At 42.2% G+C, this 17,773-nt stretch overlaps 1 protein-coding gene across 3 annotated transcripts in view; it reads right to left on the bottom strand.

Annotated features, from left to right (window-relative positions):
- Positions 1-386: 386 nt before the first annotated feature.
- LOC124260022 overlaps positions 387-17,773 on the bottom strand; it is a 138,350-nt gene continuing 120,963 nt past the window's right edge. For 2 of the 3 annotated variants that reach the window (XR_006893981.1, XM_046694255.1), the window contains 3 exons: positions 9,564-9,745; positions 7,540-7,760; positions 387-2,152 (listed from right to left, as the gene is read on the bottom strand). Coding sequence is in view for 2 of the 3 variants with exons in the window: in XM_046694255.1 (XP_046550211.1) it covers positions 1,984-2,152; positions 7,540-7,760; positions 9,564-9,745 (572 nt within the window). In the remaining variant the exon portion in view is untranslated. The remainder of the gene's footprint in view (positions 2,153-7,539; positions 7,761-9,563; positions 9,746-17,773) is intronic. The other variant, XM_046694252.1, reaches the window with a different exon arrangement.

Genomic DNA, 17,773 nt, shown 5'->3' with positions numbered 1-17,773 from the left:
TGCGCTTGCCATGCGGGGCTATAAACAAGATACACTATGCACTGCGACTTGCACGTATACGGATTTTCTTTGTTATGAATAATTTGTGAAAAATATAAAAATGTATGAAGAAATATATGCACTGTAATAACTTCAACTGATTGTGACCTGAGCTCTATGCACAGGACCATACACCACCACTGTTTGTTGCTGTGTTTCATTACCATTTCAAAATATCTTCAAATCAACTATTGATGCATGACAAATCGATTGCAAATACCATAACATTGTTAACGATAAAGCAAAATACTATTAATGGTGATAAGCAAGCTCATATGGCGGTCCAAGTATATCCATTCAAGCGCAAAGTAAACGAAATACATTCTGCTATACTCTTGAAAAAAGCCATTTTTAGAAGAATTTATTGCGCTAATTCAAGAGCAATTATTTCATGTAATTTCAATGGTTAAAAGGTAAAAATTCACACGTTAATGGACAAAGAGTTCGCAAACAAAAACAGCTATTGTTGTGTTTTAGTTTCGATTGGCGGCATTCAGTCGTGGCATGATGATTTCCTCTTTTCCAGGGAAAAACGATAAAGTTAAACACAACGTTTGTTTTTTTTAGTAATCGATATCGCATGCTTTCCACATTTTACTTCGCACGTTTTCTTGGTGACGTTTTGGCGAATGTTACTTGAAACGCTTCTAAGACAGGAGAAAAAAATCTACATTGCCGCGTTTTGGCGCCGAGGCTGTTTACAATGGCGCAAAGTTAACGTTTTGGGGAAAGAAGCAGTATGTTTGTATTGTTTTTGTCACAGATACATGAGTCCACTGTTCTCAAAATCACATATGCGTTTCTTTTTTTGAAGAGTGTAGAACCACTCCATCGATAGAGTTAACTGATCACGTTAGCTGAGTTAGTTAGTGAGTAAGTTAGGTTTGACCCCGTTTTGAACAGATTTTTATTTTATATCAGTTTGATGCAAAACAGTAATGAGAAAGTTAGTTAGACGACTGAGATTTTTACGACATACATGAAATTGACGAGACTGGGTTTAGTGCTGATAAACTAATAAACATTAACAGGGGAAAATGTCCTTAGAAATCACTATCAAAGGTCTCGCTTTTATTCTCGAAACGTTCGTAGCCATAAGAATTCGTAACTTTGATCGTGGCCAATGTGTTAAGAATGGGCTTATGAAGTTCGTAGGGCTACGGACGTTTCGAGAATATCTAGCCTGGATGTCTAAGGGACTCAACTCTACCGTGTCCTGGGTCCACACAGATGGGATGAGGTTGAAGCCTTTGTGCATTGTAATCGCAACTAGTGTTCTTCAACCGACTGATTATCATCTCATTGTACAGTGAATGACTGTATGCAGCATTTGAACCTATTATACAGGTGTATCGCTACATATGTGTACCCGTAAGTTGTTAATGCAGTTTTGGATGTGACCCTCATTGTTTTGAACCACCCTTGTAAATTTGATTGGTGTCTCTAAGAAAGGGAAAATTAATATTCTTTCAGAGATATGACTCACTCTATATGAAAATACTGTGGACTGTGCTCTCGCCACAGTTTTATTCCACTCAAACAATTGCGCACACGCACGTGCGCACGCACGCACGCACACACACACATTTATAATGCATGAAATATGCAAATCAAAATTATGTGGAAATATCTGCAGGAGGAAAATGTGCACAGAATAAATGAAATATATGAATCTTGCATTAACGCTAAAATTATTAACAAAACCTAATACAACAATTAGTAGAGAACTCACAAAAATAACTAAAAGCCCAAATTATATTACGATATATAGGGTCAAACCACACTGTGTTACATCTGTTAACATGCGGAAGAAAGAAGTGGGCAATCATATGGGGGAACGGAAGGCACTCTTTCCCAGATTTCCTCCATAGATGTGAGCAGACGGGCGGATTGACCGAGCTGTAGGGACGTTGTTCCACTGTGTGTTGACAAAGTCAGATCGGGTCACAGCAACCCTATTTCCTTCATCGCCTGCTTCACCTTTGGCGGAAGGTTGCGTTCGAATCTCAATAGTGAATCATCAATGGGCGAGCCTGGAGGAAAGCAAACTTTCTCAGGATGCACACAGAGACGCACGTGATGAATGACCCCTTCTTTTGGAGGCACTCGAGGACTGAAACAGAGGGATGGTACAGAAAATTGGTAGGTGCACAAATTTTTATTGCATACGTGCGTCCAAATGCACGGGCGGGCTTAAGGTCAAGCTAACGTTATAAGGAACTTTTATTGGACAGGTCAACGTCTGATGATGACGTCTTTGTGATTGGTATGATTCCGTAGTGTAGATAGATCGACAAAATGAGATACCCAGTATTCTCTTCAACAGTATAGCAGGAGGCTGTTCACTCAATAGGCCTACACGTGGGAATTACAAGGGAACCTAGAGGACTACGAGGGACACGTGGGGACTACGAGGGACACTTGGGGACTGTGAGTGACAAATGGTAAGTACCAGCGAATTCAGCCAAACAATTCGTGGAGAGATGGTTGAACAGAATGTTACACATGGTCTACACATTGCACATGGATGCACAGTGATGAGAGATGGATTCACACATTGCACATAGACACAAATCGATGGGAGGTAGATTCACACACTGCACATGGACACACAGTGATCAGAAATCGATTCATACACTGCACATGGATACACAGTGCAGAGAGATGGATTCCCCATTGCACATGGACACACAGTGATGAGACATTGATTCATACACTTCCACATGAACACACGGTCATGAGAGATGGATTCACATGTTGCACATGAACACACATTGATGACAGATGGATTGACAAATTGCACATGGATGTATAGTGATGACAAATGGATTCTCACATTGCATATGGACACACGGTGATGAGAGGTGGAATCACACACTGCACAAGGACACACAGTGATGAGGGATGGAATCAGACAATGCACATGAACCCACCGTCATGAGATATGGATTCAGCCACTGCACATGGACAAACAGTGACGAGACATGGAATCACAGATTCCACATGGACATACATTGATGAGAGATGGATAAACACACTGCACATGGACACACAGTGATAGGAGATGGTTTCACACACTGCACATAGACACACAGTGATGAGAGATGGAATCAGACAATGCACATGAACCCACCGTCATGAGATATGGATTCAGACACTGCACATGGACAAACAGTGACGAGACATGGAATCACAGATTCCACATGGACATACATTGATGAGAGATGGATAAACACACTGCACATGGACACACAGTGATAGGAGATGGTTTCACACACTGCACATAGACACACAGTGATGAGAGATGTATTCACACATAAGAAAGATGGATTCACACACTGCACATGGATACACAGTGATGAGAGATGGATTCATACACTGCATATGGACACACATTGATGAGAGATGGATTGACACACTGCACATGGACACACAGTGATAAGAGATGGTTTCATACACTGCACATAGACACACAGTGATGAGAGATGTATTCACACATTAGAGATGGATTCACACACTGCACATGGATACACAGTGATGAGAGATGGATTCACACACTGCACTTGAACACAGTGATGATAGGATGGATTCATTCCCTGCACATAGACACACAGTGATGGGAGATGGAATCACAATTTGCACATGAATACACAGTGATGAGAGATGGATTCACACACTGCACGTGGACACACAGCGATAAGAGATGGAATCGCACAGTGCACGTGGACACACAGTGATGAGAGATGGAATCAGACAATGCACATGAAAACACAGTATAAATACACAGTGATGACAAATGGATTTACACTTTGCACATGAACACACAGTGATGAGAGATGGAATCAAACTTTGCACTTGGATATGCAGTGATGAGAGATGGGTTCACTCACTGCACTTGGATACCAAGGATACAGGAGTAGAGTGAGTTCGTTAGAATTTAACGTCACCTCAGCAATATTTCAGCCATATACTGACGAGAAATGTTTTACATAAACAATAAATTGAAGTTGCTAAATAATCAGTCATCGAAGGACTGTAATATAACTACAGTATCACAGATGGAGTTTAAAACTAGCATGAACATGTAAAACTAATTTATTTACGAAGACAATACAATATAAAAACGGGCTATAGATCGCCAACAACTGAAGGTAGATCACCAAATTAGGGACCATGGGGACTTACATTACTTTTGTTACCTGCATGGACCCTAGCTGGATTTACACCATCCCTTCAGCTGTTGGCGAAAAGTAAGAAAATTTAGCCACAAATTGAAATGACAAGAACACTACGTTTAAAACACAGGACGTGAAAAGTTTACTTTGGATTTTTTTGGACTTACGTACCCTCTCAGGAGGACAATAATTTTATGCTACTTCAACCCCCTTTGAGGATAAGGCCACTAACAATCTAAGCTCATAATCTACACTACCAATCATTAAAACACATCTATCTACAGAACATACTTATAAAAATTCATTAATTAAATCAATTTCTTTTAAAAAGGCAAGAATTAAATGAAGATGAACAGAATTAAAAAGATCCTTAACAGTTTTAACAATGAAATATTTATCCATTATGATCGAGAATTCAACACAGTCAAGCAGGAGATGCTTGACTGTGACTCTCTCATCACAAGGGATACACAATTTAACAAATATTTGTGAGTGACCTTATATGGCAAATACGACATCGTCGCATGATGACCCCTTCAAATCTGGACTGAAAATCCAAGTAGGTGTAACCAATATAGGGTTTTATTTCATGTAATTTATTTATGCCTACTTGGGTGTCCCACTTCTTCTGCATCAGATCGCGGATGTAAGTTCTAATGCTAGCTTTGTAAGCAGAGTAAGGAATAAGAAGTGGTGTCACAGATTTGTTGAGTGCTGCCTTGGCAGCAAGATCGGCCATTGTATTCCCAGAAATGCCAACATGGCTGGGTAACAAACAAAAGACGATATCGCATTGGCCAGTAGCAAGTTCATTAGATAATTCGATAATTTCTAATAAAAGTGGATGTTTAAAAGAAATATTTTTTATAGCCTGAAGGCAAGAAAGAGAGGCAGCAAAGATGATATATTGTTTATGTTTAGGGTGTCTTTGAATATATTTAAGAGCTGTTAATATGCCGTTTGCTTCTGCTGTAAAAATAGAGCTGTTATCCGGTATTCTAGAAGATATTGTTCTGGATCCAATGACAGTGGCACAAGCAACTGCGCCACCATCCTTGGACCCATCTGTAAATAAGGATTTGCATGTATGATATTTTCTTTTTAATTGATTATATTCTTGTTCATATTGTAATTCATTAGTTTCTCCTTTTTTAAATGCTGTTAATGTTAGGTCAACTAGTTGCCTAGCCAACTGCCAAGGAGGATAAAAAAGAGGGCGGGAAGGAGTTACATTTACCAGCTCAATGCCAGCAGCAGAAATGAATGGTTTAATTCTTAAACAAAGAGGTGGAACAAGAGAAGACTTTTTGTTGTACAAATCCTCATGAAGAGGATTAAAGACACAGTTGAATGCAGGGTTAGACTCGTTAGAATAAAGTTTTGTTATATACTGCAAGGATAATTTTATACTACCTTGTGTAAGAGATGGTTCATCTGCCTCGACGTAGAGACTGTCAACAGGAGAAGTTCTTAAAGATCCAAGACAAAGTCTTGGTGATGGACAGAATATAATAGTTTTAAGTTGCTTTTGCAGGCTCCACCATATACAATGGAGGCATAATCAAGTTTCGAGAGGACCAATGATCGATATAGATGTATGAGAGTGTATTGATCCCCTCCACACTTAGAATTTGAAACAACTTTCAACAAGTCAAGTGCCTTCATGCATTTAGTTTTTGGGGATTTAATATGATGTAGAAACGTTAAATGAGAGTCGAAAATTAGGCCCAAAAACTTGGCCTCCTTGACAACATTGATTGGAGTGTCATTTAAAGATAGTTCCGGGTCTTTATATTTTCTACAAAAGTGTAGACAATTAGTTTTGGATTTCGAAAATTTAAAACCGTTTTCAAGACACCATTTATTGATTTTATTTAAACACAACTGCAATTGCCGTTCAATTGTATGCATATTTTTACCACGACAAGAAATATTAAAATCATCCACAAAAAGTGATCCATCAATGGAATCGTTTAAAACCTTGGATAAACGGTAGATCTTGATACTAAATAAAGTGACAGACTAAATACTGCTTTGAGGGACACCCTGATCCTGATTATAATGATCAGACAAGGTTGAACCCACTCGGACTTGAAATTGCCTCTCTTTTAAAAACTGTTATATAAAAAGAGGCAAAAGGCCTCTCAAACCAAAGTCATGTAAATCCTTTAAAATGCCATGCTTCCAGGTCGTATCATAAGCTTTCTCAAGATCAAAGAAAATTGATACAGCATGTTGTTAATTTACTTAGCATTCTTAACAAAGGATTCAAGGCGTACCAAATGTTCAATGGTACTACGATTTTTCCTGAAACCACATTGAATATTTGTTATAAGCTTATTGGTTTCAAGATACCAAGTTAATCTATTCTTCACCATACGTTCCATGGTTTTACAAACACAGCTAGTTAGAGAGATCGGCCTGTAATTCGACGGATCTGTATGATCCTTGCCAGGTTTTGGTATTGGGACTACAATGGCATTACGCCATGAAGGAGGAAATTCTCCAGACGTCCATATTTGGTCAAATATATCTAAAAGTGTCATCAGACATGGTTCAGGTAAGTGTTTCAGTAGCTGGTAATGTATATTGTCATCACCCACTGCAGTGTCATTAGCTTGCTCAAGACTGACTGAGTTTGGTTTTACGCCGCTTTTAGCAATATTCCAGCAACATCACGGCTCATGTAATGAAAACGCTTAATTATAATCTTCACCGTTATGAGATTCGAAATTAAGTTTTGTCTTTTCCTGTTGCTTCTGATATCTCTGAAACTCAGGGACATAATTTGCGGATGATGAATTTCTGGCAAGAGTTTCGCCCATTTGATCTGCAATTTTAGATTTGTCAGTAATAAAATTATCACCATCTTTAAGATCATGAACAGCAGATTTTGAACCTTTGCCTTTTATTCTCTGAATCATGTTCCACACCTTAGACATGGGTGTTCGTGAATTAATTTGGAGACATATTTCCTCCAAGATTGTCGTTTGTTTTGTTTGAAGGTAGATACAGGAGTAGAAGGATAGTAGGTGATTAGTGGTAAGTCTACAGACTACACGATTTTGTATAATGAAGGTGAGTATCAATGGGTTAATAAACATAAGAAAATAACTAGTTGTGTTTACATCTCACAACACGATTCATTGTTACAACTTAAATCTCTATTGGCGCTTTTGTGATGCATACGATTGTTATCCTATGCTTCCCAAACCTGCAAAATAAACCAAGCCAACGACTGGTTTATCAGGTCTAGACTGTTTGTCATATGTTGTCAACAAACATAGAAAAACAACACCAAGGAGGAAGCTGTAACAATACTTACACCGTGAAGGGAGACTTTGGGTTTACATTGTGAGTAATTGGTACATTTACTCTATCAGGAATGTAGACGTACTTGTACGCCATCCAAAGAGGTGGAGTAGATCTGGAATATTCAAAGTGCTCGATTCTAGAAGAGTGATTCCTTGTTTTACCCCAGCTTGTGTAGTGGAACATTATGTAAAAATGGAACCCTGCCGCGTGCGGTTCCCGAGCAAACAGATCCTGCAATGAACGAACAGAATTATTATCCCATTTCAGAAAAGATTACCCCTTGTTTGACACGTAATTCTTATCATAATCAATGCAATTATCATCAATCAGTGTTTCTATCATCTTTTTGCTCGGACTGTTTTAATATTACCTACCATTGCGTACCAATGACACAAGCTAAAGTGACGACGTAGGTCCTGCTGGGTATCTATCACGCAGAAAGCTGAGTCTCCGTAACTTCTGTTGGGTGTTTAACATGCAGAAATCTGAGGTTCCATAAGTTCTGTTTGGCACTTATCATGGAGAAAGCTGAGGTTGCGTAAGTTCTACTGGAAATGTACCATGCAGAAAGCTGAGGTTCAGTAAGTTCTACTGGAAATGTACCATGCAGAAAGCTGAGGTTCCGTAAGTTCTGCCGGGTGTCTATCATGCAGAAAGCTGAGGTTCCGTAAGTTCTGCCGGGTGTCTATCATGCAGGAAGCTGAGGTTCCGTAAGTTCTGCCGGGTGTGTATCATGCAGAAAGCTGAGGTTCCGTAAGTTCTGCCGGGTGTGTATCATGCAGAAAGCTGAGGTTCAGTAAGTTCTGCCGGGTGTCTATCATGCAGAAAGCTGAGGTTCCGTAAGTTCTACTGGGTGGGTATCATGCAGAAAGCTGAGGTTCCGTAAGTTTTGCCGGGTGTGTATCATGCAGAAAGCTGAGGTTCAGTAAGTTCTGCCGGGTGTCTATCATGCAGTAAGCCGAGGTTCCGTAAGTTCTACTGGGTGTCTGTCATGCAGTAAGCCGAGGTTCCGTAAGTTCTACTGGGTGTGTATCATGCAGAAAGCTGAGGTTCAGTAAGTTCTACTGGAAATGTACCATGCAGAAAGCTGAGGTTCAGTAAGTTCTGCTAGGTGTCTGTCATGCAGTAAGCCGAGGTTCCGTAAGTTCTACTGGGTGTGTATCATGCAGAAAGCTGAGGTTCAGTAAGTTCTGCTGGGTGTCTATCATGCAGTAAGCCGAGGTTCCGTAAGTTCTACTGGGTGTCTGTCATGCAGTAAGCCGAGGTTCCGTAAGTTCTACTGGGTGTGTATCATGCAGAAAGCTGAGGCTCAGTAAGTTCTACTGGGTATCTATCATGCAGTAAGCCGAGGTTCCGTAAGTTCTACTGGGTGTGTATCATGCAGAAAGCTGAGGTTCCGTAAGTTCTGCTAGGTGTCTATCATGCAGAAAGCTGAGGTTCCGTAAGTTCTGCCGGGTGTCTATCATGCAGAAAGCTGAGGTTCCGTAAGTTCTACTGGGTGTGTATCATGCAGAAAGCTGAGGTTCCGTAAGTTTTGCTGGGTGTCTATCATGCAGAAAGATGAGGTTCCGTAAGTTTTGCTGGGTGTCTACCACGCAGAAAGCTGAGGTTCCGTAAGTTTTGCTGGGTGTCTATCATGCAGAAAGATGAGGTTCCGTAAGTTTTGCTGGGTGTCTATCATGCAGAAAGCTGAGGTTCTGTAAGTTCTGCTGGGTGTCTATCATGCAGAAAGATGAGGTTCTGTAAGTTTTGCTGGGTGTCTATCATGCAGAAAGCTGGTGTTTACTCAATGCTAACACCTCCAAATACTAAACAATCCCGTGATCAACACCTTGATTATTGATCTACGCAACTGGCAAACCTTGGAGAGATTCTTGTTAGTTTTAAGTAAATTCCAAATACATTGTCCAGTGTGAACGTAGAAAACCACATCATAACAATGTTCAATAAATTAGATAAAGACCCACTGAATACAATCTTCATCCATGAAGTCTTCAATATGAAATGGATGAAGTGTGGGGTTGTTTTGCTCACCTTAATGAAGGGTTTCAGAGTAATGTTTTTTCTGGGAAGTACAATTTCATCCACATCGGTGCCGATCACCCAGCTATAGCCAGACAGTCGATCTCTGCAGTCTATCAACGGGTAGTTGTCATCATTATCGAACTGACTATCGTGGTCGTGGCGATGTCCGGAAAGGTCTCGGAAGCGAACACCTATAAAAATAATCCTTAATTTTAAAGGTGTTTACACTGGTGTTTTCAAATGGACTCCAGTTGTGTCACGGCATGTTGCTTAAATGTGGGAGAAGAGTGGTGCAATGTACATATTTATAGTAAAGAAAATATTCATATTGCACTCTGCTTCAACAAACTGCTCAGAGGCGCTCAAGCAAAGGCACTGTAAAAAAGGCTGTGTTTGTAGCATTCGTTATAACTGGTGAGTCATTTAAGGTGATGCTATCTGGGAAACCACTGCACCGTGTAGCCTAATGGTTAAAGCGTTCGCTCGTCACGCCGTAGACCCGGGTTCGATTCCCCATATGGGCACAATGTGTGAAGCCCATTTCTGGTGTCCCCCGCCGTGATATTGCTGTATTGCTAAAAGCGGCGTAAAGCTAAATTCATTCACTCACTATTCCTACCATATCAGTAGGAGATTTTTAAGATGTTTAAAACTACAATTTTGTGGCTGTATGGTTTTGCACCTATTGACCCTGAAATCTACACCACATGTGTGACCCTCTGACATTATCAGTGACGTCATCAGTGTACCTATTGACCTTAGTAGTAATAGATGAGTCAAATCGTCCTGCTTTTGCCGGATCCACCGGATCCTTATTAATTATGCAAGATAACTCATTATTATGCAATGTATGCATGACGCCATAGGTCAGAAAGGTGAATGAACAAGTGTTTGTTTTCATGCACTAACGCAATCAACGACCCGAGCCTTTATTAATGGAAAAAGATGGGTAGTAAAGCCGTACAAACAGACAGACAGACAGATATTTTTATTGTTGTCTCACTTGTTTATACAACCAATCAGCGATTTATAGCGCTATTAAAGGTTAGGACTGGGCTGCTAAGTAAAGCATAAAACTATTCCTGTGGAGATAAAATTACAAATCCCTCTAACTTGCTACAACAGAAATAGTAGACTGACTGACTGACTGAGTTTGGTTTTACGCTGCTTTTAGCAATATTCCAGCAACATCACGGCAGGGAACACCAGAAATTGGCTTGACACATAGTACCCATGTGGGGATTCGAACCCGGGTCTTAGGCGTGACTAGCCATAGCTTTAACCACTAGGCTACCCCACCGCCCAGAAATAGTAGTGTCCTAACGGTGTCGTATAAAGGAGAGAAAAGTAAAACGTGCATTTCATCTTCTATAATGTTAACACAAGTGGTACAGTATCTATGGTTAAAATGCAGGCTCTCATAACGTCCTGTTTCAATCCTCAGTGGCGCTACCCCACACCTAAACTTAGCAAGGGCGGCTCTGTGTGATCTCGGTAGAGGGTGAGTGAGGTAGCCCTCAGTTTGATATTGCCCTTGAACTGCCTATAGTGTTGATGAACAGTTATGGTCAGGATTAGCATTTAGTTTCTCCCTCCAGTTAGACATATAGTTTTCAAAAGATATTCTTGCAACTGCCTTTGATAAAAGGCGGCTTTATACCGTTTCACAGGCTGTTACGTGACCCATTCCATTGTCCTCAAGATATTCCTTACCACGCCGAGTCCAGCACTTTCTGTTCAAGTTCTTAGCCCAGATGAATACACGTACGTTTGTTCATCCTCCGTTCGTTCATGTTGACTAACCGTGCATATGTACTGGGGATGTCCAACCAGAATCACCGTTCACGGTGAGATTAGGGGTATATTTCCCTGCGCCCATAAAAAATCGTATCGCTCTGTGGTGAAGAGCGTTGACTGCAGAATATTCACTGGTTCCCCAATTCCCACAACGTAGTTTAGAATCAGCCAAACCATCGAGTCGTTAAACTTAGTGTATACATTGAAAGACATTCCTCCAAGGTGCATGAATTTAGTGATAAGTAAACCAAAGTCTCTGTTTGCTGACTTCACCGCACACTTCAACATTGCCTTATAGTTCAGATGTTCTGACAGCGTGATTGCAGGGTATTGATATTGTGAACATACGTCAACTCCCCAAAGTTGAAGGTGATTTCGGTCTGAGGCACTGAAGGTCCTCTGAAGTGGACAACCTTTGATATATTCCTGTTCACCCACACCTTGTTCTTATGGCACCAGTCGTGTAGTATAGATTATATAAAACACGGATCATTCTCTGATTCAGCAATTAACACAATATCATCGGCATAGGCGAGGATGGAGATAACTTCGTGTCCCACGTCTACGCCTCTTCCCAGTGCGGTAATATAGTATCTCACAGTTCATTGATGTATAGATTAAAAAGCAGTGGTGACAAGATACTTCCTTGTTTTAGTCCTCGATTGACATAAAAAACCCTGTCCTAGTCTGGTTACCTCGCACGCATCATTGTACTTTCTTGTATAGCGATTTTATAGCCGAGGGCATCTCCCCCTGTACACCAGTTGCATATAGCTTCTTCCATAGTTCTCCTCTGTTAATCCAGTCCTATGCCTTTTGAAAGTCTATAAAAGCTGCAAAAGTAGATTTCCTGCTTTGTTTCCTGTTTTCAATTATTGTTGTAAGAGTCGAGACGTGATCAATAGTAGGTTGGCCCTTTCAGAATCCATTTTGAACATCATTTAAAATGTCACACTATTCAGCCCAAGTCTTGCATTCAGTATTTCACAATATAATTTGCAAATAATGGGGGTAAGTGTCAAACCTCTGTAGCTCATAGGATCTCGCGGATCTGTACTAGATGATTTGGGGATAGGACACATGATACTTCTGGACCACATGTCAGGTACACAAGAGGTGTGAAAGCACACGTTAAAAAGTCTATGGAGAGCTTTAACCATCATTTCACCCTTAATTAGGTGGCTTGGGATCTCATCAATACCTGGCGCTTTTCCGTCTTTACACCTTTTGACAGCAAGCTCAACCTCCCGTAAAGTTATGGCGTCAATGAAAGTATGATCTCTGGCATTGTACTCATCTCTCTACTTGTGCATGATGGTTTATCTCTAATCACACTTCCATCATCAGACACTATCTCCCATGGAATAGTCTTTCCTCGCTCGTTGCCCACTCCCACTTTCCCTATAGATTTCCAGAACTCGGATTGGTTCTCTTTACACATTTCCCCTACGTCCTACTTCTATACTGTCTCTTAGCACGTTGAACACCTCGATCGAAATCATTTCTGGCCTCAACGAAGCACTTAGCTATAACAGTTTGTGTTGCAAAGTTTATTGGGTTATGTTTACATCAACAAAACAGTCTAAGTTGAATCTTTGATGAGATCCTTGTTTTTTGTCAGGAAGGTTTGAATGATTTGTTGTCGACCTTGTTCTATGAGCTTGTCAGCAGTTTTCCGAGTCTTGGTTCAAATCTTTTCTTTCATTCGGTGGTATCTTGCGATTTCAGACATCACCAAACGAAACTCTTCCTCTGCGATTTTGCTATCGGTGATCGCTTCGGAAATATGATCGTTGACCGTGTTTAACTTTGCTTCGGCCAGAACCCTGATCTCGTCATGCTTCAGTGCTTTCTGTTGCAGACGATGTGAAATGAATACCCCTGCGGCTATTTCTAAACCAAGGACGACGGGTTTGGCCATGATGGTGGATAATAAGCTGTCGCCTGCTACTCCTAATCCCATGCTAACTGCGGAGATAGATGTGTCCACACCGGCGATGGCAGTGAAGGCTCGATGATATTTTTTGTGCAATCCGAGTCGTACGTCGCATTCTCGTTCCAATTGGTGTTTAGTTTTGCTGATCTGTAGCAAACAAAATCCATCCACGGTTTTGAGCGTTTGAGCCATGTCGTCCATGCCCAGATAAAATCCCATCTCGAGTATATTATAAGTTAGGAAATAAGCTTCAATTGGTCCTCCGTCAATATCCGATGACTGTACTTTAAGTTGATGAGGTACAAGTGTTCATATAAAAAAATGATCCGGAGCACAATGCGAGGCTTCGAAAAAAAACATGACCACCTCGAGGCTTGTGGTGGGGATTCTTCCTGGTTGTATATAAATACAGGATCATGCCAGCGTATTTTTAACCCCAACAGAATGCTCACATCTTCTGCGGATCCATCTCCAAGAAAGACTTCAATAATATGTGTAGAACCTTGTATCACACTGATCCACGTGTTTGGGACTTCAGTATATCTACTTAATTCTAACCATTTATGTTTGTTTTCTAGACGGGCGACTATCATATCACCCGTTTGATCTGGTAATGGTGATACGTACATCCATTTTTTTGTACCTCGAATAAACTTATTCAGTACCACCCCCTCATTTTTTAGTTCAAGGATATTACCATCCTCATCAATGACGAGATAGGGGTAGGTCAGGACGATATTGATGATCCAGTTCAATTCGCAGATCACTTCTTGACGTTGGTACCCATTGTTTTGTAAGTGCAGGACGTATAATGCGTTTTCCGTCCTGGGTTCATCGAATCCTCGCGTGTCCCCAAGATTGGAGAACGTGATGGTGGTGATTTAGTTCGGGTTTGACACGTCGCCAATGGTTATGCATGTATTATGGAAGAGTCTTCAATTGATTCTCGGACAAATTCTCATGCGTACACTTTAACCTGACGAGATGGATTTTTGGAGGTAGAAAAATCCTCGTGAGCAAGATTTTATTCTCCAGGTTAATCGTGATTCCTTCGAGACTTCCGTAAGCATTGACGTTTTTCTGTATGTAAATCGAGCACACATGATTTTGATGTTTTTGAGGCCAACGGAGGTTTACTCCCGTTATAATTTCAACATCTCTGTCGGGTGATGCCTCCCCAAGAAAGTCTTTTATTCGATATAAAGCAAAGAATTGTTTGGAATCCCTCGTGCGAAATCGGTCGTGTCTTCAAATTCAAGCACAAACTGCAATCTCGTATTTTGACTATCCAGTCGACTTGCTAGCAAATGACCCACTTTATTCGAGATGAGACTAATGACCACACTTTGTTGCGAGGGTACGTAAGCAATGATGGGAATCCCCTTATTGAGGACGTTAAATAATGATCCTTCGACTCTACAAACACATAGGGAGAAACGAGGGTTATATCGAATAGCCAGTCGATTTGGGAGGAGATCAACGTCCATTAGTTATCATCGGTTAGGACAAACTGGTACAACGTGTTTTTTGAGAGACCTCGGGTCTCGACATTGTCTAAATCACCTAGATTGCCATCGAATGCCTGGACCATAATCCATTTGTTATTGTTGTTGAGGACATGATTTTACTGGGTGTTTTTCCTGAGCCCTCATCTAAATCTCCTAGGTTACCACCACCACCACTGCAGACTTCCACTCGTCTGTAAGTGTTGTTTCTTAATTCTAGACCATATATTTTGCCTTTGACCCCGTGGTCGTCGAAGCTGCGTGTGTCCCGAGGTCGGAGATTGCTGCAGTAGGGAATTTTCTGATTCGCATGATCATTCCAGGACCCGAAGCTTGAGTGATCGTTGTTTGATGTGTAGCGTGGTGCTTCGATAGCCGATATGCATTGGTTTATGTTTTATATCCGTGATGTTGCCCCGCGTTGAATATTATTGCTTACCCGGTCGAGATGAAAATAACGTCGTTGAGCATGCACATGCTGTAATAATCATCTGACAACAAACGTCAAGGCTGTCCACACTATGTTTCACAACCCGATGCAATTCTGGCAGAATCAATTCAATTTCGCCATGTGATGGATGATGAGGGGGTGTGGCGTGACCTTGAACGACACGCCTCGTGATCCACTCAATCAGTCTGTGTTCTATTTCCACGCGTACTACCAAATCATTGCCAGGCGTGAATCACGGTTTGGGTATTCCTATCGTTCACAACATGCCCCTCGTAGAAGCCAGCAAGAAGTTGAAAGAATGGGGTGGTAAAACGTATCTGAATGCTTACGTAACCAGTAACAAGTGGAGAGATGATCTCATGGCTTTTGACGACGGCAAGGATTATCGTGTTTGAAGGTTTGAGCAGGGACCCGCAAACGATTGGAAACAATTTATGCTGGACACGTCAAAAGGTTTTACTTGCTCAGGCTCTGTACGGTTGAACTTTTCGATTCAACGTACATGTGGGCGTTGCTGGTTGCAAAGTTGCAAATGCGTTCTGGCATCGTGGGTCAAGGGATGGCTTACGACATGCAGAACCAGTTTGTGTCGAACGTCGAGGACACCATCTCCAGACCGGTGGATTTACCGAGTGCCATCAGGCATTATCAAGACATGTTGGAATACGCCCAGTCGAAAGTCAACTACGTGTTCGGCTAGGGACTGTACATGGCTCTGAGCGACATGCGACCGAGGATCCACAAAGTGTTGGGCTACAACAAATCGCCATCGTGACCGCTGATCAGAAACTGGGCATCAACCCCGACGTCAAGGTGAGTTGAGTCCAAACACCCACGCTTACCGATGAAGCGGGCACAGTAAAACCACCCCTTGAGCCGCCCCGCATTCGACCCGCACCAGCACGCCCCACATTGGCGGTCAAACATCAGCAACACCTCGATCGTAAAACGGTGCTCGTGGTCGGCGGGATTGCGGTCCGGGTATGCCTCATTTGGTGAAAAATTCTTTAGCGGTAACGTATATCAGTCTGGCCATGCCGATGACGACCGCCCACAGGTTCTGGCCCAGCCACGTGACCATTTTCGACAACAATCCCAGCAACCGGGACACAATGCTGCCCAAGATGACGGGCAGGGCTTTGGTGGCTTTGCCGGCAAGTCTCACCAGGGCTTCCCCGAGCGATTTCAACTGTTTTTTTGATCCAGTCTCTCATATCGCCACCTATTTTGGGTGGTGGTACCGCCACCTGTCAGCGCTCTGGTGAGGATCGATATGATGAAGCCCAAAGCCGTCAGAACGCTGGCGATGGTGATCCCTTGCTCCCAGAACAACGTTCGGATCCTGTCGGCCAACGTGTCTAGCCCTCACAGGACGGGAAAGGGTTTGTCCGCGTATGTGCAATACTTTTTAGATGTCGTCCGACGTTTCTCTTTGGCAGGTTTGGGCACGTCTCTCAGATCGTCTCCGGCAGTAATATTGTCGAGTCAAGTCTTTAAGTTTTCCAGGTCTTGAACGACCTTGGGTGGAAGTTGTTTGGGTCATGCGTTGCCGTAATCTCCCATGGTTAATTCGTCGTGAACGAATTAGACGCCATGTTTTCCGGCCAGAGTCGACAGAGCAAGCGGTTTTCTCATGCAGGCATTCATCAGATCTATCTTTGCATCAGCTCTCAATTGCAGCGTGCCCTTCCTATTGAACAAAATCTTGGAACAGTCTCAATACGGTGGCTCGACGTAAATTTTATCTCGTCTCAATGTATTGTAATAATCGTTGACGGTCTGTTTTAAGAGTTCATCACCCAAGAGATTGCTCGTTAATGACGTGTCTGCATAATCATCATCATCAAGCAACGGGGTTCTATTGTCCCCCATATCGTCCACCTCCAGCCATTGTTCTACTGAAGATGTGAAAACATACTTTTAATATAAACGATGTCGTTGGCCTACGGACGAAAACTCAATCGTTTCCGAAAGATGAGAGAATCCCTGGCGGTCAAAGCTGTTCGTCAATCGGTGACAATCACCAACAATCCGAGCATGATCCACGAGAACCAAACGCTGTTGGCTCACTTTCCCAACCTGGGCGAGGATGACGTCATCATTTCAGGGATGGCTCGCCTGTCCTTCCAGATCAGTTTGGAAATCTGACGATGATAAGAGTGAAGTCGTGGGGAACCTTGGTCACGCCATCGTGAAGAAAACGACCATCAAAATCAGTGGTAACGAAGTGCTGAGCATCGGCAACATGGACCTCTGGAGAACTGCGAGTGAACGGGAAAACATGAGGTACCAGGGGATTTGTCCGGTCGAGTGTCCGTCAGCTCGGTTGCAGGTGGGGTACAGTTTTGACCAAGCCCAACTCACTTCGAATAAAGGCCATCGCTGAGGCGTTCGGGAATCGATTTTGCACAGCAGCGGGCGTCGCATCGAGAACGGACGCGAGGGGATCACCATCCAAATCACAAAGAAGGCTCAAACCGCGGGTAAATTAAATCTTGTACATGATCATGGATGCGCAGCTTAATATAGA

This window comes from Haliotis rubra, unplaced genomic scaffold (genome assembly GCF_003918875.1).
Source record: "Haliotis rubra isolate DU_JTF1 unplaced genomic scaffold, ASM391887v1 Scf748, whole genome shotgun sequence".
Classification (NCBI taxonomy): domain Eukaryota; kingdom Metazoa; phylum Mollusca; class Gastropoda; order Lepetellida; family Haliotidae; genus Haliotis; species Haliotis rubra.
This window is presented reverse-complemented; position numbering and strand designations above follow the sequence as displayed.